Source organism: Epinephelus fuscoguttatus, linkage group LG3 (genome assembly GCF_011397635.1).
Source record: "Epinephelus fuscoguttatus linkage group LG3, E.fuscoguttatus.final_Chr_v1".
Classification (NCBI taxonomy): domain Eukaryota; kingdom Metazoa; phylum Chordata; class Actinopteri; order Perciformes; family Serranidae; genus Epinephelus; species Epinephelus fuscoguttatus.
Genome location: NC_064754.1, coordinates 10167540 through 10190787, shown reverse-complemented (window position 1 = coordinate 10190787; position 23248 = coordinate 10167540). Strand labels below are relative to the sequence as shown.

Genomic DNA, 23248 nt, shown 5'->3' with positions numbered 1-23248 from the left:
AGGTTCTAAAAGTCAGCTAAGGCACACAGAGCCTCCCCGGAACAAAATAACGGGGAAAACGTCAGTTCAGAGAAATTTGTGCAACAGTTGCTCGACAATACATTCCAGCAAGAACAACAACAATCTGGCATGTGATTTTTCTCTGAGAGGCAAATAGGACAAGGTCGCTGTCACAGCTGTCCAAAAACACTGAAACAGGTTATGTACTTTGATCAATAAACACCATCAATTCACTCTTTGTGCCCAGTTACTGACACTTCAAAAACTCTTATACTAATTCAATGTCATTTTTAACCACATCTGTATTTACATGTACAATACCTTTTAAACAATATTTCAATACAAAATACCTATGTACATCCTCTTCATTTGTTAATCATTTTGTTACAAAATAGGACTTCCACATTGAGTTACACTTATTTAATTCACCTTTTTCCAAAACTGTCATTGAGCTTACATCATAATATGTATTGTGTGAAGTAGTTGTTCTGAGCACGGTGGCACTATAAGTTAAAAGGTGGCAGCAGAAGCCAGCCAGTGAAAAAAGAATAAAACAAAATTGTCCTTTACAACCCCACCCCAGAAACAGTGTAGATTTGAGAGGGAAGGAGTGATAGCAGTTATAATGGACACATCCGACAGAGAGGCAAGGTGAACTTGACATTAATGAATTAATGTCTCTTAATTAGCCTGTGCAGAAACACTCACTAAGCTCGTGTGGTGGCTAAACAATGTTGACAATCACAGACTGAACTCCTAATTGGCTTCAGATGAAACTTATTTCAAAGTAAAACAAATATCTCTTGTTCAGGATGAGTTGTGGTACAGAGCCACCCTCAGGATAAATAAATGTCCCAAATGTCCAGAGATTGTCTTGATGGCAGAACAAGGTACTTCAAATGTAGATAGAGTTGATCGAATAAATTATGCATTTTGCAATCAAGACACGATATAATATCCACTTGTTGAAATTGTACATTATTGTCACAGCAGGAAGATCACTACCACTCACTATCATTCTCAAACTGACACCATAAAACACCAAAAAGCACAGTTTCTCCTTCGACTCCAGACGTTGTCCAATGTGTTCGGTTGTGAAGAGTGTTTTTGTTCACCTTCGCTGTTTGTTGAGGTTGTTAGGTAGCTGACCTCGGACCTCGCGGGTCGGGGTGGCTTTCTCTTGTGATGCACTTGGCAAACAGCCGTGTAAGAAACCAAGACAAGAAGATCTATTCAGACAGGACAACACTGACTAACACACAGGTGCGGGCCATAAAAAGGTACAGTATAAGTTTGGGGTGTTGGCCTTTGTAAATAAAGGCGGCTTTCTTTACAAAAAAATATTTATCATGCTGCCAAGGCAGCGTCGCAGTTATTTAGTCACTGACTAAAAATATCAGTATTAATATAAACTTATAAATAAATAGCGACTCATGGACTCACCCCCCCCTCACCCCTCATTCACACAATTTTTGAGACTTCTTGTATAATCATGTACAACATAACGTGTCATTGAAATGACTGGAAGAAAGTAAAAAAAAAAAAAAAAAAAAAATAGATGACACTGAGAGCAAGAATGAGATTGTTAAGGTCAGCTTGAGATAATTGTGTTTTCAAGTTTGAGGCAGGTTGATAAGAGATGGACAAAGCAATTCTCTCTCCGTCCTCTGCCTGTCACAACATCTACACTATGCGAATGTTAAGTCTTAAAACACTACTGTACAACAACCACAAAATGAAGCATTTATGAATTTAGAACACTAAACTGTCCTACGTTCAATTTCTATTATAATCCAAATAGTTTTCATTATTCTGAGAAGGCCTCTGTATTTGCATTTCTCTTTTTCCATGTTTACCAAATGTGACTGCAGCAGATGGTTAGCTCGGCCACGGCAGTTCCACATCCTGATCAGGCACTGAACTGAAAGAAGTTGTGCTGCTGTTACTGATTTATTCTACTGATTTACAAACTGATCAGAAACTCAAGAAAGTGATTGGCTTAAATAATGCTAAAATATTTGTGGCTCAAAGTTTCTCCATGAACGGGAAGTTTGATTTTAATGGTGCTGAGTCGTATCAAAATAAACTTTTTTTTTTTTTTTAAACTGGGTGAATCTGAACACTCAGATGTCTCATTTAATTGACACACACGTAAGGAGGCACATTTAACTCAGTACCAGACGACCTCCTCATGTCTGTCTTACAGCTAAGGCCTTTTTGCAGCAGAACTTCGTCTGCTACCAGTGTCGACAATCCACACTCACATGACCGCCGTGCCCCCGCGCAGGGGTTTAAAAGCTGACTTCATAATTCATTCGGCAGCAAAATAAATGCTTGAAAATTGCAACGTTTGATCACAGTAAAACTCAGCCATGAGAAGAAAAATAAATACACTGAGAAACTGAAATAGCAAAGCCAGCATAATCCCCTAAAAGGAAGAACCCCGTGGGAGGATCTGAAAATCATTCTCCTCGCTCTCCGTCCAGACACCCTCACCAACCTCCCAAAGAAATCCATTCTTTCTTTTGTTTCCTTCTTCTCCCGAGACAGAGGAAGAACATTTCCCCCACCTGCAACAAACCCCTTAAATAAATAAAAATAAACAGTGAATCTCCTGTGCCGCGGCCTCCTGTCCAGCTGGAGGCCTCGCTGCTACCTGATGCGCCCATCTGCGCGCGGTGTTCCCAGCTGAGATTTGGGGTCTGGGCTCAGGGAGCTCCAAGGGTTCTTGGGGCAGGCCTGCATGACGGGGCAGGCGGTTGGGCCCACGGCGCAGATGTCAGCCGCCTCCCACAATTCGCCCGTCAGGCTGTCTAACCAGTGCTCGAGCTCCGGGCCGGTCAGGGCTGCATTCCTCTTGGCCTGCTCCACGTAGCCCAGGCTGACAGGGATGTTGAGCACCGGGTTGAGGCCGTGGAAACTCTGCTCCATGTAGCTGTTCTTCGCTGGCCCATTGTGAAGCTTCAGAGTATCCTCTGGAGAGACGTGGGAAGGAAGAAAAAGAGAGTTGATAATCAGTGGTCAGACGGAGAGAAGGGATTGTAGGAAGGGGAAGGGAGGAAAAAATGAGACATGAATGGTAAAATATCAAAGCAGAGAACGTGATTTGCTTTATCATTATCTGAAAAGCTCAAACTGTTTGCTAATTTGCTTGGATTGATTTTTTACGACTGGACTACCTAAATCCCATTCTTTGATGTGGTGTGTGAAGCCACTGCAATGCTGACTTTATGGAAACGGTCAGACGCGCCCTCATTCTTTCTTCCCATGACGGTCAAGCCCAGCAGGAAGACAGAAAGCGTAGACACAACTTCCCCTTAAAACACTCTCTCCACCCTGAGCTCCACTGAAGCTGTAAATTCCTCACTGGTACTCTAACTGGGGCGCTAGCCATCCTCTCTCAGCATGGCTGAGCAGACATCAGTGCTTTTCATGCACTGGTGACAGAAAAGATGCAGTCAGACATGAGGTGCTCCGCCAGGCAAGGCGATGTCTGTAGCATGCCAGCTAGGTTTGTGGTAGCGGAGTGTGTTATGAAGTGCATCTGTGTAGAGTTCTGTGTTTGTGTATAAGAATGTGTGGTTGTGCATGTGTGTGTGAGCATGCGTCTGCCAATACGGGTGGAAGGCCACGTCATAAAGTTTTACTGGCACTGCATGTAGGAGGGAAACCTGGTGCCAGACATGGCAGTAAATTAAAGGAGGGTGGATGGAAGAGCGAAGACGAAAGCACATATTACAACACAGTAGTCAAGCATACACACAATTATTACATGAGGACTATAAACTCTACTTAAATGCAAAGTAATAACTATATAATATTATATTCTGGAGGGAACTGCTGTATTTTACTTCCTGATAAAACATTTAAAATGGTTACCTGTTATATTATAAAATCTAGAGTAACAGTAGCACACATTAGCCATCATAAGCTACTGGTCACAGCAGATTAAGTGAGGCTGTAGCAGGAATATTCTTAGGTGTGCTGAATCGAATAAATGAGCATTTTATTGCTTATGAATTAGCTTTTCACTAACAAGGGTAAGATTGTGTTTTTTCTAAATTCAACTTACACACTCTCGCTTTAAGTGTGTAAAACAGGCCTATATGTTTTACTATGATCAGTTAAAGCAGACCTATAATGCTTTTCCTCATTTTCTGTCATATATATGTAATTTTACAATGTTGGATGTTCATATTAAATGTGGCCAAAGTATCAAATAATGAGCTAAACATATGTAATTCTTCTGAGCAAAAACCGCAGGTTGTAGATCATTCTCAATACTTGTTTTTTCCAGACAAGATGACGTCAACTCATGACGGATTTCATTATATGGTCATCTGCTTCAGGCATGCTACTCCAAGTGTTTACATTACATACACTGCTACACGTAGCTACATGCTAACGTCAGGGAAACGTGTTATCATTTGCCGATGTTTTAAATATTCCCTTATTTTGGCTCATATTCCTGCTGCAAAGTGCAGTTGTGAAGATTTTGATTTAGAAGCTTTCACGGTACTCATAAGTGACCTCGTTTGCAGTTCGAGGTGTATTGTTTACAGTTTCACAAATGTCTCCTTTATAATGGTGGTCTATGGGGAAAATGCTTTTTGGGCCACAGAGGAGTTTTTTTGCTGCAATACCTCGAGTAGCCACTGGGAAAAATTGGAAGCACTGCTGAGCTGCGTTCCTGGGGGCCTGGTTGGTGATGTTAAAGGAAACATTAGCGCTAATTAAAGTTCCTTTAAGTCAGGAGAAGTTGTTTTTGAATGAGGGCCAGATTAAATAATGTGAAAGAACCTTGGGGCCAGCTACTTCTCACATGATACGGTTTAAAAATCAAATGAGAAAACTGCAGCTGTTTCATCTTTCATTAAAAAAGTATTCAACTTTCCATGACTCCTGTAAGCGGTGGCCCCCTCTGTCAACTTCATGCTCCTTTCTTAATTTGTTTGCTTATTTATCATACCTTAATGAAAGTGCACTGGTTCTGCCTGCGTAGATCCTACTTGGTGCATGTCTACCTACTGTTTGATAGTCTTGCCATGAGTGGAAAAAACAGAAAAAATGAAAAGTGATCTTGCTTAATTTAACCAACAATATGTCGGGCCGCGTATAGTATTTCAGTCAGAAACACTTTAGTCAAAGAAAACTTTATCTCCATTTGCAGTATTATATTTGGCCTGGCCTCTGCAGAAAGCCTCTTCCACACGCCTACGTGGAAAGCCTAAGGCAAAGAGAGCACACCTCTCTGCCCATCCATGTGCAAATGGAAAAAGCCTGAGGCAGAGAGAGCACACCTCCCTGCCCTTCCATGTGCAAATGGAAAAAAGCCTGAGGCAGCAGCAGCAAACCTTCCTGCCCTTCCATGCGCCTACATGGACAACCTAAGGCAGGGAGAGCAGCAGCAAAGCCCCCCCGGGAACAGAACAGAGCAGCATCAGTGACAAACAGAAAGGACACTGATATGTCAGACAGCATAAAAAGGAGGAGCTGGGGTGGAGGCAGGTTGCAAAGCAGCTTGCAGAGGAAGCAGCAACAGTAGGCAGGCCAGAGTAGTTTAAATAGGGCACCCTGAATGAGATTTGCCAATGGGTTACATAGAAAGGAATCATGTGATCAATCAGCTGCTCCATCAGTTGGTTGGGCTGCTTGAGATCAGCTGATGTAGCTGGGATGTGAGCAGAGCTTGACATTGTGTCCTGCATGAACTGACGCTATGCTCAATATCTTGAAAGACAAGCCGCAGGCCATTTAAATTCTGTCAGAGGGCCGCACTTAGTCCCCGGGCCACACTTTGGACATGCCTGCATTAAGTAGAGTGAGAGCACTGCTTTCACCTCCCGCAATAAATTCTACCTTCCTGGGGGTTATAATGGTCAGGTTTGTCAAAACTGTTTCAGAGAGTTGCTGATTCAACTTTATGGTCATTTTGGGTTGGAGTCTGAATTGTACTGCTTTATGACACTATGACACAACTAATCTTATAACTGAGCTAGCTGAACAGCACTGTGGGGAAGACAGTTGATAACAGAACAACATGTCATGTTAACACACGGTTAAATTAGCACCAGGTGAATTTCTCCACCCAAACACCAATAGCAAGCCAGAGCATAAATGCGTAATGCAAATGAAGCTAAACAGCCGTAACTCAGAGATGAATATTTAACTCACACTGTCGCATAACAGTCCTCCCACAGCCCCGCTGAGACTCAGGTCGTACACAAAAGCTGTAACTTTATTTGTTGTTTCTCTTCATCATTAAAAACGGCTCAGTGAGATTATTAAATGAAGAAAGACACGATTAAGCCGAAGCTTGCGTCTCAACTCTCATGTGATTTCAGAGCAAACTGACTGCTTACGGACTACAACAATGGAGTCTTGCCCCTTATCCATGCTGGCTGATTGATTTAATTGTGTCATTGTTTTTGGAGGGCTAAGCGTGCTGTTGTTTAACACTCTGTTTAGTGTGTATGAGCAGCTCGCTGGGTTATTAAGGGTGACTTGATGACAAACAACCAGGGTCTGCAGAGGCCCAGAGGCTTGATTAGAAAGGGCATCACTGCAAATACAAAGCTCTGTGTGAGTGAGTGTGTGTGTGTGCAGACATTTCGGAGCACCTAAACCAGCAATCGTTATTTCACAGTGAATGCAGAGCCACTCTGTTACACTTTATTTGTGTCAGCTGAAAAGAAAAGACCAAAAATGTACACTGAATATAGAATTTGTCTGCCAAACATAACTACTATGTGTATTCAAACTCTGAATTTTCATGTTCGAAATCCTGTATATGGACTACTAGTAGATAAAGGAAGGAACCTGTTGTGATTCGAAGCTAAATTAAGCCTGTCAATCATGAGTTTTTTTTTATTTTTATAAATACTAGTACACATGTAGTGACCTGAACTCTGCACTTACAACAGATACTTCCTTTGTAAGGCTGAGTGTGTTCAGACTGTTGTGGATTGAATGCTAACAATTTGTGAAGTCTTATTTGTGGGGGTGGGAATCACCAGATCACCAGAGGATCCATGATACAATATTATCACGAAACTTAATTCACGATACAATATTATTGCGATTTTAAATATGTTGCGATACACTGATTATTGTGATAAAATATATTGTGATATATTGCAATATATTAAAAAGTAAGCAAGTTTTATCAAAATGAACCATAAATATTAGGAGCAGTCATTCTCCAGAGTGGCCCCTTTCATAGTATAATTGTACTTTAACTGTAACTACTTTAAATAATGTTATGGTCATATTGTGTTTTACACAGCAAAAATCGAGACATTTGTGAAAAGATCCGTCAGTCTAGTTTGTTACTTCCTATTTGTGTCCAACAGAATCTACTTATTTCAAAAATGTTCTAGAAATAAATATCAGAAAATTTTGATGGAAGACAAAATAAAGGAGGCCATTGCTCTAGAATCAAGTAAATGATTAAACCAGTGCTGTTAAAACATGTTGAAACAGGTTTATTTTTTGTTTGTTTTTTTAACTTTTTGTTAACGTTTTAAGACAAAAAGTAACTTAGATTTCAATAGGACAAAAATTACCTGGAGAACATGGAGATTTTTGCTGTGTGTGGATTATGTAAAATCTTAATCTACTACTCCATACCCATTGAGTACAGCATACCATACCATGACTTAGTCATACCAAAAATTAGAAAACAACAACAACATTGGTCCACAGGGGGAGCCACAGTGATCAGTCGCATTTTAGCTATTTTTAAGCATTTTTCTGTTGTTACAGCGCCACCCAGTTGCCAATTAGAGTTAAATTTCTCCAGTCACCTTGAGGCGTCTTGTTCTACATATCTACCAACTTTAGTAAAAATCGATATGGTGGTTAGGCCTAGATAAGAAATTGGCTCTCTAGCACCCCCATTTTGTTTGATGGGGTCAATAATGGAGGGGTCCCCTCAGATTATGTGTGGTCATATGCCTGCAAAGTTGCCTGGTGATCAGTGAAACCCTTGAGATGTTATACACCTTTATGTGATGAGCCACGCCCTCTGCAATATTCATTGCCTTATAGAAGCTCAGTTTTAGTAAGTTTTCCAACTTTTGCCAAGAGGGAACTTTAGATATTGGTCCCTAGATTATGTTCACCAAGTTTCATGCAGATCGGTCAAACTTCCTAGGAGGAGATCGATTTGAAGTGTTTTTCAAAAAATTCAAAATGGCGGAAAATCTATATAACCGGAAGTTATGGGTTCTTGAGGCAGATTTGTTCCTCATGAGGAGAGGCATCTCTGTGCAAAGTTTCATGTCTCTACGAAATACAGGGCATGCCCATTCAAAGTTTGCAATTTCAATCGGTTGCTATAGCGCCCCCCTTTGGCCAATTGATGTAATATTGCTTCATTCGCATCCTCCCATGACCCTCTACCACTGTGCCAAATTTCACATGGATTGACCAAGTCAGTGAGGAGAAAAACGTGGAACAGAGACACCCATAGACACACAGAGTTTTCGTCATTATATAGTAAGATGGAGTAACTATAACTGTCAGATAAAGTAGTGGAGTACAAAATATAATATTTTATCTCCCTTTAAAATGCAGAGTAGCAGAAGTAGTAAGTATCATACAATGAAAATATTTAAGTGAAAGACTGATAATGCAGAATGTCAAAGAAGGTTGGATTATTATTATTGATGCATAAATGTGTAGCAGCATTTAACTGTATTAGCTGTTTTTTTCTGCTTTTTACAGTGTTGCTAAGTCTGGATCACATTTTAAAAGGTGATCTTATGTTTTGTATAAAACAGTATAAAATGAAAAATGCTCATTAGAGGACAAAAACCTCAACATCTTTACAGTACTGGAGTAGATGCACTTAGCCACATTCCACCTCTGGCTACACTTCACAGTAAAATAATACAAAACCCACAAAATACAGCCTCAAAAATTACCAATCATCTCCTCTGTGACATGGTGTCAACAAAGAGTCATAAGCTTCACAAACACAGGTTTTATTGCAGGGCTGTTGTGTTGGATTGCACCGTGCCGCTCTTATTTCACCCAGGCAGTGTGGAGCTTCCACCTTAACTAGATATGTAGTGAAATGTTTGGCATTCAGTCGAACATCTTAAGTACTTTTTTGATGAACGATTATCTGTTGAGGAACAGCACAGGAGTGCAATAAGATTACGAAGGCTATTTGTACAAATAACACAATCAATAGTAATTTTGTGTCATGATGAAGCTGAAACAAATGGTGAGTGCTAGTTAGAAAATAAGCCTCATGAAAGACTTAAATCACACTCACCTTGTCGTATGGGCTGGTGCTTGTTATAGGCCAATGGGGCGATAAGGAATCGCATCTCAGCCACAGGACTCCAGTGATGCAGGATGCGAACGCTCCACACTCCAGGTCGCAGAGGCTGGTTGAGCGGCGGGCGGTAGTGGGTGAACTCGGCGCTGGCATCGATCAGAATGTCATAGGTGGCAGCGATGACATTGGTGGGGTCGATCCACACGACTGTGACAGTGACGTTGGGACCCTTGCTCCACTTTTGCATGCCTACTGTCTCGTCCATTGGGCCCATCAGGCCGCCGAAGTTCCTGAACATACGTTCTTTGGCATCCCACTCAGTGCCGATCTGACAGTGGAAGAGGAGAATAAGGAAATGAGAGGGAGAGAAAACAAAAAGACAAGAGTGAGTGACAGAATGAGGTAAGAGGAAAGACAAGGAGAGAAGCAACAGCAAAAAGCACAAGAGATGGGGGTATATAAATCCACTCCTGTGACTGCTGCATGGAGTGAACATAAATAAATAACACACTCTGTGCATGCAGCACCATTTGACTATCAAGATAACCAATATATCTGCACTTAATCATCATGGGAAATAATCTTCAGTATGCATTTTTCATCAAACAGCAGCACACTCCAGCCCAACCTTCCACACACCCACTGTATAATGTTACAATGCAGAAGCTGACGAGCCTGATTGTTTCGTCCTTCATGTTTGAGTCTATTTGTACACAGTCTCTGGCACTGTATGCCTGAGTATATCTTTGACAAGGAACATGAGAGGCAGGCTGAGGAAGGTGTATGACTAGATCCCAACCATATCCCCTTGGGGCAAAGATCAAATGCATGCTGGTTTGCTCTCTGAACAGATTTCAGAGATGGAAAGAGAGAAGAGGCAATGAACAGCAGAGCCAGTGTGAGCAGTATTTGTCCTAAACATAAACTACTGTGAAAAAAGGGATTACAACCTGACATTAGTGAACAAGACTAGGTCAAAGCCTACTATATGGCTGGACTGTGTTTGTAGCTAGTTTTTCCCCCGCTGTTGAGCTCCAGCCCACGTTTTGGAAAACATCTTATCTGTGATGATTAATTGGCCAAACTGACTCAATGGCTGATCTCTAGTTACAGGTACTTACTAAGGCAGCAGCATCTGTTCAAAAGTCTTATTTCTACTTTCTCCTCTTAATGGTGGTGGCACCTGTTCCCACATTGTAACTCATATTATGTACAATAACGTCACTCCTAAATTTTAAGGCTTCATTCAGACACGTCTGTTCCTTAAATAAATTGATGACGTGATCTTTCCTCCATCCCAAACTGCCATTGCGACTGTGGCTGGCTAGCTAGCCTGGTAATTCCGCCATGCTTTTATGCTAACGTAAAACTGGTTATAGAAAATAAGCCAAACACAATTGCAACTCATCTGACGATAGAAATGTGCTTTGCTATGCTGCAATATGTAGGGTTGGGTACTGTCCACAGTCAAACTGTTACAGGCACCGGTGCTGGCACCTCGAATTTGGTACCGGTACCCAACAATACCCTTTTCTGGTAACTTACTTGTTCTGACCAAGCTACAGTCAACAGGTGACACTGCTTCTCTGCTTGTTTCTGATCACACATACAGCTACGTCTCTGTCAAAGTCACTGACAAATATGTGGAATACGTATCCAAAGTAATTTAAAAAACAAAATCACAAACAACAGCGATACCATGATATCTTTGAAATCAAACAGAAAAGAAAATAGACCAGATAGACAAAAACTACTGGTGCTGCAGCGATAATTTCAGGTCCCTGAACCTGACTTGACTTCCACCTCCTTTCCCAACTCAGTGGCTTCGCGGAGCTGCATTGTCTCCACCGCAAAGCTCCCCACGCATTTCTGCAAGTGGCCTTTGAGCATCGGGGCACTTTCCGATGCTTCCGACTCCTGTCTAAACCCAGCGTTCTCACACAGGTGCGCTCTTACGTTTGAAAATTTGGCACGATTCATTTGACATGAATTAGTAACCAGTAGTACTGATTTAATTTGGTTGGTATCCTTCAAAGTCTGAATGCACGATTATATCGGTATGTCATCTGCGTATGCTGATATTGGCTTTAAAATAAACAATCAGAATCGGCCAACGTGCTTTTTCTTATTTTGCACAATGAATGAATATTACATACATTGAAAAGCATTCTATTTCATGTCTCCATCTGCTGGTGGGCAGTCACGATAAGAGTATGCATTCATAATATGATGTTAATTCCAAAAAAGTGGATATATCGATATCGGTATCACTTATCGCCTAAATAAGTCACTACATATCGGCTTATTGATATCGGCAAAAAACTCAATATTGTGCATCCATGCTTTAAAGTAGTTGTCACCCAAAATCCGAATCCCACCACGCTACCATGCTACACTGGTGACAGAAAATGAGGAAGAGAGTGATACAGGAATATCAGTGCCTATTTATCTTGAAACAGCAACACAAACTACTACGCCATCAGTCACTCTGAACAATGGTGTAACTTCATTACTCTGTCACTCACTCACTCACTCACTCACTCACTCATTAAACTTTCTCATTTTTAGATCTGGCTTCACATGCTGCTGTCCAGCCAAAACTGTACATACTGACATTATATGCAGAAACAATCTTTTGAGAGAAAAAAACGAGTCAAGGGAGCAAACTTCCATAAAAAAATGTATTTAGTGCTTCAACAAAGACGGAGTATGCTGCATTCCCTGTGACAATTTTGAGACAAATAAACAGAATATAAAAATGTAACAGATAATACCAAAGTCAAATATATCTCTGGTGAATTATGAGACGTACAGTGCCTCTGGCTGCAGAACACGGAACTAGCTGCCAGCCTGCCACACACTGGAGGACTGCCAGTGGAACATTGAGCCAATTTAAGATTATTACGTCCTGTAAGCTTACATAATTAACATTTAGCATACACATGTTTATTTGACTGAGAATTTATTGGCCATGTCTTTTGAACTTATGATTTCACAAGATTCTTTTACTCTGTGAAGACTCTTCTCTCAAACTGAAATGAAGTAAGGCAAAAAAAAAAAAAAAAAGAGCAGAGGAGGAAGAAGAGCACATTAAAAGAACATGATGAATACATAAGCACAGCTAATTGCCTTTAATGTCTTCACTGCGGTCAGGACTGTAACTGAAGAGGCGTGATCTGTGTGTGTGTTGGACTGCGGAAATTGCGAAACTGTGTGGTATGCAAAATGAGAGACGTGAAGCCATAGAGATTGATGGGGACGAGGGGTGATGGAGAGGGAGGCAACACACACATGCACGCACACACACATGCACAGAGAGTGAAAGATGTCCGGGGTGTTGGCAGAAATGTGAGAGGGATGGCGGCTTTAAGAAGCGCTCATCCTTACAATGGTGGCTGATTAACACAGCCTCACCCTGCTGGACGATCAATGCCTGACTGGAACTGACTCTGTATTACATCCTTTGAGAATTCAGATTGCAGTGTAACAGTATAAATAGACATTACTTGCATAAATTAGACAGTGTGTTTGTGTGTGTGTGTGTGTGTGTGTGTGTGTGTGTGTGTGTGTGTGTGTCTTGGCCATCTGGAAAAGACACCTCACTTTAATCTCAATTATTGGACTGACCTCTGCCATTTCTGCCCCTTGGACCTTGGTTCTATTTCTCTTTAAATAACTAATCAACTCTCTTGTCTGGCACCTCTGTAGCTCATTACTTTATTCAAGGCTGACTCGCTGGCACACTCTACATCCCCAATTGATTGGCAGCACTCTCGTTCGGAGCCCCAGAAAGAAATGAAGGGATTATTGACAGAGGAATCTCACTGTAACCCACTGGGAGTGCGCCTGCAGAAGGCAGAGTAAAGTTAAAATTGTGAGAGGGAGATCCGGACAAGATTCACATGCTGTGGGAAGGAGGGGACCCCCGAGAGTTGCTTCTGGTTCTAGCCCATAGTTTATTTAGCAACAAACATCAACTGCATTTCCACTTTTTCGAGCAGTTTTGAGGCCAGACGAGTGCCTCCTCACCGTCTGCACCAACACATACATATGGATTATAATGCGCACAGAGGCAATTCCTACCAAACAAATTGTAAAACACATAGTACTACATATTGACCTATTGTGCTTCTATGCATAGAGCTCGAGGTCCTAATGCCCACGCAGCTACACAGCATTGTTTTCACATCAGCTGAAGTTTGCAGAAGCATTTAAACAGCATTCGCAAAGTTTATCGCTTCAAAGGTGCAGTGTGTAGGATTTAAGGGGATATACTTGCAGAAATGGAATATAACATGGTGAGTATGTTAACCTTAAATTAAAATTGTGGTGTTTTCATGACCTCAGAATGAACAGTTTATATCTACATAGGGAGCAGGTCCTCATCTATGGAGATTGCCATGTTGCACCACCATGTTTCTACAGTACCACAGAACAGACAAACCAAACACTGGCTCTAGGTAGGAAGAACATAGTTTTACTTTACTCAGTGTTCGTGTCGTTCTAAATCACTGGGTCTGTTTGTTTAGTGGAGGAAGGGACGTCAGCGGATAATTCCACTCCTGCTAAAATCCTCCTGAGCGTCTGGATGTTAAAGGTAGGGTCTGGAGGATTTTCCAGTTGCTGTTTGCAAACACACATTCAAATTCGGCCCCTCCTATCAGGCTCAACTCTCCCGGGTGTACGGAGCCCGGAGGTACGGAAGAAAGCTTCACAGAAGAGGTTCAGGCAAGGCTCGCGCTGGTGCACGCTCGGACATGCTCGGACACGCTCGGGCACAGCACCTGTGCTCTCTCATTGGCTGGGGAAATCTCTGCCCAGAAGCAGTCCGAGCTCACAAAAACATCAAAAAACAGTTAAAGGGCAGGAGCTCTGCAAACAGAGTCACCACCACACATGAGTAGAAGCCCATAGGTGATGATTAAGCAGGATTTCATTTGTACATATCTATATTTTGTTTTGTTTGAAAATCCTCCAGATCCTACCTTTAAGTTATCAGAGAAAAAAGGTGGGCACACATTAGCAGGTCCTTAGTAGCGGCCCGTGTCCAACATGCTAAACAGCGCTGAAGAAACACTGATTTGTAAGATGCTTCATTCAGTGTTTTTTTTTTACCAGTTCTAATCATCCAGTCTGTTTGTTTTGGGGAGAACGAGACCTCTGAAGATAATTCGGCTCCTGGTTACCAAAGACTGAAGGAATTCTAGCCGGGAGAAGTTTCAGCTGGTTGCATTCTGCAATCCTCACCGCTAGCTGCCACTAAATCCCCCTAAATCTTACACGCTGTTCCTCTGAATGTTGCAGTTATTATTTTCTGTGACTGAGGTATCGCTCTCTTCAGGGCATATATCTGCAGCTAATACACAAAGCCACCAGTAGCAAGCAATCCTTTCTTCCAGTACGACAGTGGGTCAAACAGGGATTAACTTGTGGCCCATTTCAGCCTCCAGCTTACGATGACCTCCACACTCAACCTGTCCCTTGCTGCTTCCACCCAATAAGCTTTGGCTTAAGACCAATACCCAATCAAGCCTCACGACCGCTCACCAAGTTGGAGGCTTATGACCTTCTTTCGCTCACAGCTATACTTAGAAGAACATGCTTTTGAGGAACTAATGCTGATCTGGCAACCTTATTGTGACCTCTACCCCCTTTTTTCAGCGACTCCCATCTCTGTTTACTCACACTGTTTACTCACTTAAACCAATTACTCAGACTTTCCGTTCATAACCAGCAATTACTGACAACCACTGTTAATTTAGGGAGATTTAAGCCATGTTCACTCAGAGGGAAAAACACACATCTGATAATGACTCAGACGTTATACATTTTACTTATCTCTTCATATCCTTCATTGCTTTTTTCATCTTCTGCTCAATTCCCTGCCAGAGTCAAAAGAAAGCATAAAATGCTCCCATGTCATCATCCACTTCTATTCCATTTCTTTCTCCTGACCTGGCTACCCTGCAGACCTTTTCACCACGTCGCCGGCTTGCTGGCGCCCACGGCTCCATTAAACAAGACAGGTCAATTTAATCAGGCAGTGACATGGTCAGTCCCAGACTACATCTGGTCCTGTTTAAAACCATGGGGCATCAATGCCCCTCGAGGCCCCATTCAGAGGCTTATTAGTGGCACTTTTTGTGAGGGTAATCAAACACAGGTGCTCACCAGCAGCAGCAGAGAACTCCCCCGGGACACGTTTACACTACTGAGGGACTGTGGGTAAGACAGCTAGACGCTTGCTAATAAAGACACACTGTAGAGTGAGCAAGATGCATCAAACCAGACTTAAACGACTAGTTTGACATTTTGGGAAATGTGCTTATGCACTTTTTTTTTTTTTATCAAGAGTCAGATGAGGAGATCAGTACCACTTTAGGTCTGTAGAACAGATATGAAGCCAGCAGCTGGTTAGCTTAGCTTAGCATAAAGACTGGAAACAAAAAGGAAGCAGCTAGCCTGTCCTAGCCTTTGAAATTATAACTTCCAAACAGCACATTTCTCCTTGCAGATGAAAAAGGAATAAGTATTTAATTCCATGTTCATGAAAAGAAGATAAATACAAAAACTGTCCTCAAACTGTCTGTGCTCCAAATCAACCTTTATTTAGACTCAGAAGATGACATCTGTGTGTCAGGTGCATCATGTTTACAGCATAACATTTACACTGAGGCTCAGCCTGATAAATAAATAAATATGTGAAATGAAAATTTTATTTTTAGGCTCCAACTTTGCAGATTTATTAGTAAATTAAATGATTAATTGATTACATATCTGACTGGATCAGGCCCCTGGGATGATTTACAGTGTATGGCTTTTGTGTACAGGGTGGACAAAATTACAGGAACAATACATTAATGCTGTTATACCTTTTTAAAAGCTCATACTGTTATTTTTTTGAGACTATGTCAGACAAATGTTTAGAGCTGCAACTAACAGCTATTTTTATCATTGATTAATCTGCCCATTATTTTCTTAATTAATTGGTCAGAAATCATTGAAACATGTACTGTAAATTTTCCTAGAACCCAAGGTCGGTCCTGTCTTCAAATGGTATGTTTAATCCAAGTAGGAACCTCCTAAGCCAAAATTGAAGCCAGTGCAGTAGTGCCAAAAACTGCAGTTCCTTAAATGACCACTTGAGGCTGGCTCCAGAAGCGAGTCAATCCCCATAAACCCCATGTTAAAGTGCCTAACTTTACAACAGAAAGAAAAAAACATATTTACAGGCAGTTAAAAAAAAACACGTCTTGGTTTCTATAGCTAATTTCCCCGTTAATTACAACTGTGTGAGGGTGGAATTTTTAAATAGCTTGCCCGTTTAAATGTTGTTAAGTCTTAACAAATATGAGTAATTAAGGGCATGGCTGCTGTGATGTTGGTTAGGTAATGTAACCATCAGTGGTTTAGTGGAGGGTATACACCAGTATACTGGGTATACCCACCTCTTCTTCTGTCCATTTACAGTACACCCACCTATCAGCAAAAAGCCATTGCAATACATAGGAGAGTATACCTACTTTCTCCTCGGTCAACTACAGATCTACCTGTATGCCCACTTCATCAAGTACCACTACACTACTTGTAACCATAGTGAAACCCCAGATTTGCAGAGTATAGGCGTAGCCGTAGCTGTCACTACTTGAGTGTATTTTTAGTTCATAAACGTTAATTGTAATAGTTTGGCTGCCTTAAAAAGACTTATTCAGTGTTTGGTTGTATTAAAAGACCTTCTACAGAGTTGACATTCAGTTTTTCTAGTAAGTACATTTTCTTTTAATGGTTTAATAGCCAAAAAACAGTGTTAGCATAACTATAAGTGCACCATGCTAACCAAGCTAGCAGCTAGCGTGAGGGTTATCTCGACCCTTAGGTCCAATTATGGTCACTTCTGGCTCCAAAAATCCAAGATGGCAACGGCCAAAATGCCATACTCAAGGCTTCAAAACGGGAGTCCATAAACCAATAGGTGATGTCACTGTAGCTGCGCTCATTATTTTATACAGTCTACAGTTTTATACAACCAACAGTTCAAAATCAAAAGCTATTTAATTAATTATCATGTATGACAAAGAAAACACCTAAGAAATGTGAAACCTGCAAATGTTTGTTTTATTCTAATAAATTACTAAAACAACTATTTAATTATCAAAACAGTTCCTAATTAATTTTCTGTCAATCCTCTACTCAATTAATTGACTAATCATTGCAGCTCTACAAATGTTGATTCCAGTCTTTTATAATCTTCCAAACTGTAAGCTGCTGTATTGGGTAACAATTACATCATAATGTGTTCCTGTCATTTTGTCAGCCCATCTATCCTCTAGCACAATATGCATGTGCACATACATTGTGGAAGAACAAGGACTAAAGCATCAGTCAAAGTCTGTCAGTCTGCTGTAAAAAATTTGTCCAACAAAGAGTAATATACCTCTCAATGTCAAATCTGACTTGAGGTGAAATACTAATTTTAACTGTGTGGGCTGTAAGTAGTCCTGCACTAAATCATGCTGTAAAAAGGCCTATAAAGGCAGCTGGGAGGCGGCAGTAGAGGAGTGAAAAGAAAGACATATCTGTCTTCCTTTATATCTAAAGGAGGACAGGGAACACATTGTTAAGCCAACCATATGGTTTATCTAGCAAACTCGGGCATATAGCTTTAGTATAATGGGTCATATCTGCTACGTTGACAAAAAGCGCAGAGTTACTGCCGCGACGGCGTGCTGTCTTATTCAAGCTCTTTCTGCTCGCGTTATGAATGACAGATGGACAAACTGACTGACTGACAGCCACTGCACAGTGCCAGACTGTGAATGCTTTCTCAGCCTGAGCGTACAGATAAAAGCCACAGCCCACATCACTTCTCTGTCACTCACGGTTTCATAGGCTAGACACACATACAGGGCTTAGTGAGAGGGACCTGCATGGTGACTGGCCGTCTGGATCACTCTCAGTTAGAGCTCTGATCGTACATGAACACGCACAGTTTCTGTCCAAGCCCTAACCGAGTCCAAACCACAGCAGCAGTTTTGGGCTAGGGCCCGGTTAAAAACCTGAATCTGTAGTGTAAAAAAACTGTATTATATTAAATTTTATGTATTTTTTTTAATGTTAAAACATTTATTACAAGTTTAGGGCTGACGTGTGTCCTGGCACCACTTTTCTTTTTCTTCCTTATGCAGACTGGTTCGGCAGAACTCAGAAAATATGGCTTCAAGTTATCATGGTAGATGAGACAACACTATTTTTGTTCTTCTTCTTATCATACTATTATTGTTACCCTTATCAATTACAATTACCTTTAAAGGAATTAAAACAGAAGGGTTTCTTTGGTCGAACAAATGCTTTATCATAAATGAAACGTATAACTTCCAGTAGCATATTTTTCAATACTGTCGACAAGCACCGTCAATGATCATATCATGATAAACCTTGAAACCAATCTACCCCTCCCTATAGGATCCATCCTGTACACGTGCTGGGATGCATCGTCATTGATGTATCCCGGAGTCATTGGGTGTTTTGGGTCTTTCCAAACATCAGACACCCTCACCCAGGCGACCGAGCCAGGGGTGATCAGTCCCCGGCTTGCATCCCATCAGCAGTTAACCACAGGGCTTTCCTCCTCAGCAAGAGCTGCCTAGTGACTCTCTTTGCGGTACTGATGATATTCTTGATGGCCCTGTTCTTAGCCAGCCCCACTATTGCGAGGACCCTAGTGAGAAACCGCACTGCAAAGCCCAGACATCCCACCTCTACAGGCTCACAGTAGGTGTCCCAGCCCTGCCTCCTGCTCTGCTCCGTCAGCTCCTGGTACCTGGCAAACTTATCAGTGCATTGAGTGCGCAAAGGGATGTGGCATGCAGGCGTGATCACCGCTCTTCGCTGCATATTACCACGTCTCTCCCACTGCTGGGGAGGCAGAAGCAAACACTTGCAGCCAACCAAGTCCACTTGCAGCCACCGCCACTTTCCCTCTCTCAGTTGCAGTGTCCTCTCTTTCTCTCTCTTTCCCTCTTGATTCTGTCCCTTAAAAATCTTGCCATTTACACATGAGAACTGCCAGTTTCATTAAAAAACACCAACAGTAAATTGGTGGGAACCCGGCCTGATTCAAGCCCAGGGAATGATGAGAAATTACAGCCCGACCCAGCCCGAACCCTGCAGACTGGATCCAGCAGAGAATCAGAGCTCTACTGTGAGTTAACGCTGGGACTAGTACAAGAGGTAAAACAGGGTGAAGGTGTGTCCAGGTGTACAAGTGCAGTCTGCCGGCACAAAAACAGCAAACAAATTCATTTACAAGTTTGTTGACATTTCTGCTTCCCACAAAGCTGTGCATGATAAACCAGAGAGAAAAGGTCAATTTACATTCACTCAGTTAATTTTGGCCTTTTTAAAACGACGCTCTGTGGCTGTCACATCACAGCCGAGCTGCTGTATCCTAAACAGGCGTTGTGGTAAACAGAAACACAGATTAACATAACAAGACAATCAAGGGAAGCATTCCAGTGTGAAGGTGAGAAGAAGTTCTATTAGGAGGCAACAAATAAGCAGCACATGAAGCGCTCATCCCTATAAACTTGGATGAATTCAATCAATTTACATTTTACAAGGCCATTACAGGCGCCGGTTTAATTGTGTGGAGATGCGCAGCTATGAGCCTTGGCAAGGTCGCCATAGCAATGAATATAAGGCCACCACGGCAATGAGCTGTATGTCTCACCTCTAATTATATGCTGAAGAGCTGTGTTATTCCTATGTGGTGGTGCTTAGAGTTTTAATAGAACTCATTTCCTGACACTGGCAATGGCTGACTGATTGTTTTTTGACTTGTGCCAAACAAATGACTTCAATGTAAATTAAAAATAAATGCTACGCCACTCAGGCCAATAAAATGACTCACCTCTGCGAACTGCAGCCTGCTGAATGTGCTGCTGGGAGGGGTGGTTAGCTTGAAGTTCTTCTTGGGTGCCACCCAGGTCTCCATGGTCTCCAGCTTGCTCGTTGCCAGATTGGTGGCATGGTGTTTGACCAGGTAGCCCTGGAACTGGTCTGACTGGAAGTAGAGATGCACTGACACTGGGTGGCCCATGGGGAAGTACCTGGCAGAACACGGAGAGAGTGAGGATCCATTAGCAAACCTGATAAGTGCTGACCTACCCGCTGTGCAACCTCTTGGGGCCAACAGTGTAAGAGGAGGAGGATATCTAGATTCATCTGGATAACGTCTGGAAGGAACCGGCCTTGGACATGCTAATGTGGCTGGATGCTAATGCGTGCTCGCAGTGAAGGTTAGTAGGGAGTCAATGTGCTCTGTGTGATTGTGTGACATGGTGGACATTAATTCAATGACCTTTAGCAGAAAACCAATTGGTCAAAGACATGTGTGGGCCATGCTGATAATTCTCATTAAGCACTGCTTGTTGGTTATGATGCCCACACTTGGATAACCACGACTTTCTTTTCTTTTTTTTTTCGATAACTAATGTACAAAATACATGGATAATTATTACAATTTTAGCATCTAATTATTAAAAATGCTGGAGTGAAACAGTGAGGAAGTAACAACAGACCTATTTCAGCAAAGGAAACCAAGAAAAAAATAGAAACTCTCCTGTTTTAAACAACCTTCATAGCCGTTTGAGTAAAGATTACTGCATTTACAAGTAAATGGTAAATGGAACTGCACTCAAAGCACTTTTAACACTGCATGTCACATTTACCCATTTACACACACATTCACACAGTGATGGCCAAGGCTACTGCTCAATGTGTCACCTGCTACTCAGCTAAAACACACTCATACATGGATGGAACAGCCTTCGAGAGCAATTTGGGGGTTAATATCTTGATCAAGGAATCTTTGATATGCAGACTCGAGGAGCGGGTGATTGAACCACAGATTTTTTTGATTAGATCCTGAGCTAGGTCCAGTGTAGATTTCAGAGTTTACAAGGTGCACCCGAATGCAGGATGATTTCCCTTTTGCTGTGTGAGTGTCAAATACGTCTCCAACACAGACAGATAGTAGAGGACAAAAGCAGTACGACTGTAGATGACACCACAACACGGTAAAGACTCTAAGCATAGTTTGTCTGTTTTGGTACAAACATTTACCCCCCAGTGTGACAGATAGCTTTACAGGGCGATCACACCTACAAGGAGCGCTAGAAATGAGACGCCAGTAAAACAATTGATTCCGTATGATACGGGGCGTCTGACTGGTTTTCAAGCATTTTTTATGTGATTTTTTTTATGATTTCTGGCGTCTGTTTAGACACGGGTTTGTAGATGCTGAAAGTTGAAATAATCTCAACTTTTGGGCGTCAGGCGCCAGTAGCACCATAGCTCCGTCTTGGGTCCATTTTCAATGTTTTGATCGCCCGGTTGCACATGCACCCCCGCTTTACAGGTGCTCCTCGTAAGGAACGCTCATCGAAAGGGCGTTTCAGGCATTTCAAGCGTCTTTGAAGCGTCCGCGTTTCTAGCGCCACCTGTAGGTGTGATCGGCCCCTTACTCGCTATACTGAAAATCTGCCCACATTTAACGCATGGCGGGTGTTAGTTTCAGTCCCTGTTCAGCCTCCATTTTTACAATACAGGGAACAGTATGGCGCCCACTTCCTGTTCACAAATTCTTGGTTTACAGCCAAACAGTGCACTAAAACAGGGGTTCCCAACTGGTGGGTTGCGGGTCCATTCTTAATGGACCACTGTCAAGTTTGTAAAAAACACTCTATTTTTGAAGGGCAGTGAATTTCCAGCACAAGCTTTTATTTTAATGTGTCGTGTCCTGTTGTAGAGTGAGTAAATGACAGACAGCTACGTAACAGAGAGAGCAAACTAGCTCGACGACATGGCCAACCACAAGTATGATGCTTAATTCATTTAACTTTATGGACCTTGAACTAATGACTAAAGAGAAATCTGGACCCTGTGGCTGCACCAGGTGGGAACCACTGCACTTAAATATGTTTCTGAAGACAATACAGGAAAAGAAAAACAGGCAGTATAGTAACAATTTTGGTTTAATTTGATCAGCACTGCCTTGTTTTACCGGAGTTCGGTCTGAGTTTAAGAGAGAGGGGTAGCACTCTCTCTCAATCCGCCTCTATACCCTTTGTGTCTGTCGATTTGAGATAAGAGATGATCACGCAGATCTGTATAACATGGAGGGAAATTTACCACAGTTCATTTACGCATACAACCCACTTTGTTATGATACAAAACTGATTGACATCAGCAAAGTATCCCTTTAATAAACTGTTTTTATGGTTGTACATAACTGTTGCAGTAGATCAAAGATAAATAATGGACAAGTGAACACTTTATTAAAGCCTGAGTACCTCTAACTAAGTTAATAACAAGCTCCTTCTCTGCTAATTATTGCTTTGCTGTGTGCTGGATGTTTCGACATGTGCTCCGGTTCTGAAGTGGAAATGATGGTTAAAGAAGACATGTGACAGTCGAGACCGCAGCGTTCTGCTTGCTACAGAAAATTACAGAATAGTCATGGGCTGTATTGGCAGCAGATTCAGATTAGTCAGAGCTCTGAACACACACAGACAATCCAGCTAAACACATTACAAGTCTGTGTAAAACAAAGTTGAACTGGGTCATCGAGTCAGCTGAAGCCGAGCGAAGGTCTTGCCCCTCTGATTAGTCTGTTGTTTGTTTGTGCGTCGCCTCATACGTGGCAGAGGGCCGGGGCCCTCGGGGGCAGCAAGCCCGAGTGACTTCTGGAAAAACTAAAAAGGGGCCAGGGTGGGCACTGCTGGGGAACGCTCCACAGCTGCTCTCTGACTCCTTCGCGCCCAGATTTCTCATCCTTCGTCTCTTCTGCTTCCTTGAGTTCGTCTTTATTCTCCCTCTTTTGCACACACACACACAGATTAACACACACACTGTCCCTCCCTGCTCCCCAGTGCCCATGGCCTCATCAGTATTCCACTA

At 42.1% G+C, this 23248-nt stretch overlaps 1 protein-coding gene across 1 annotated transcript in view; it reads right to left on the bottom strand.

Moving 5' to 3' along the window:
- Positions 1 to 1512: 1512 nt before the first annotated feature.
- xylt1 (xylosyltransferase I) overlaps positions 1513 to 23248 on the bottom strand; it is a 124116-nt gene continuing 102380 nt past the window's right edge. Inside the window, exons 9-11 of the mRNA XM_049572396.1 lie at positions 20199 to 20397; positions 9284 to 9617; positions 1513 to 2975 (exon numbers count right to left, since the gene is read on the bottom strand). Of these exons, the coding sequence (XP_049428353.1) occupies positions 2653 to 2975; positions 9284 to 9617; positions 20199 to 20397 (856 nt within the window). The 3' untranslated portion in view covers positions 1513 to 2652. The remainder of the gene's footprint in view (positions 2976 to 9283; positions 9618 to 20198; positions 20398 to 23248) is intronic.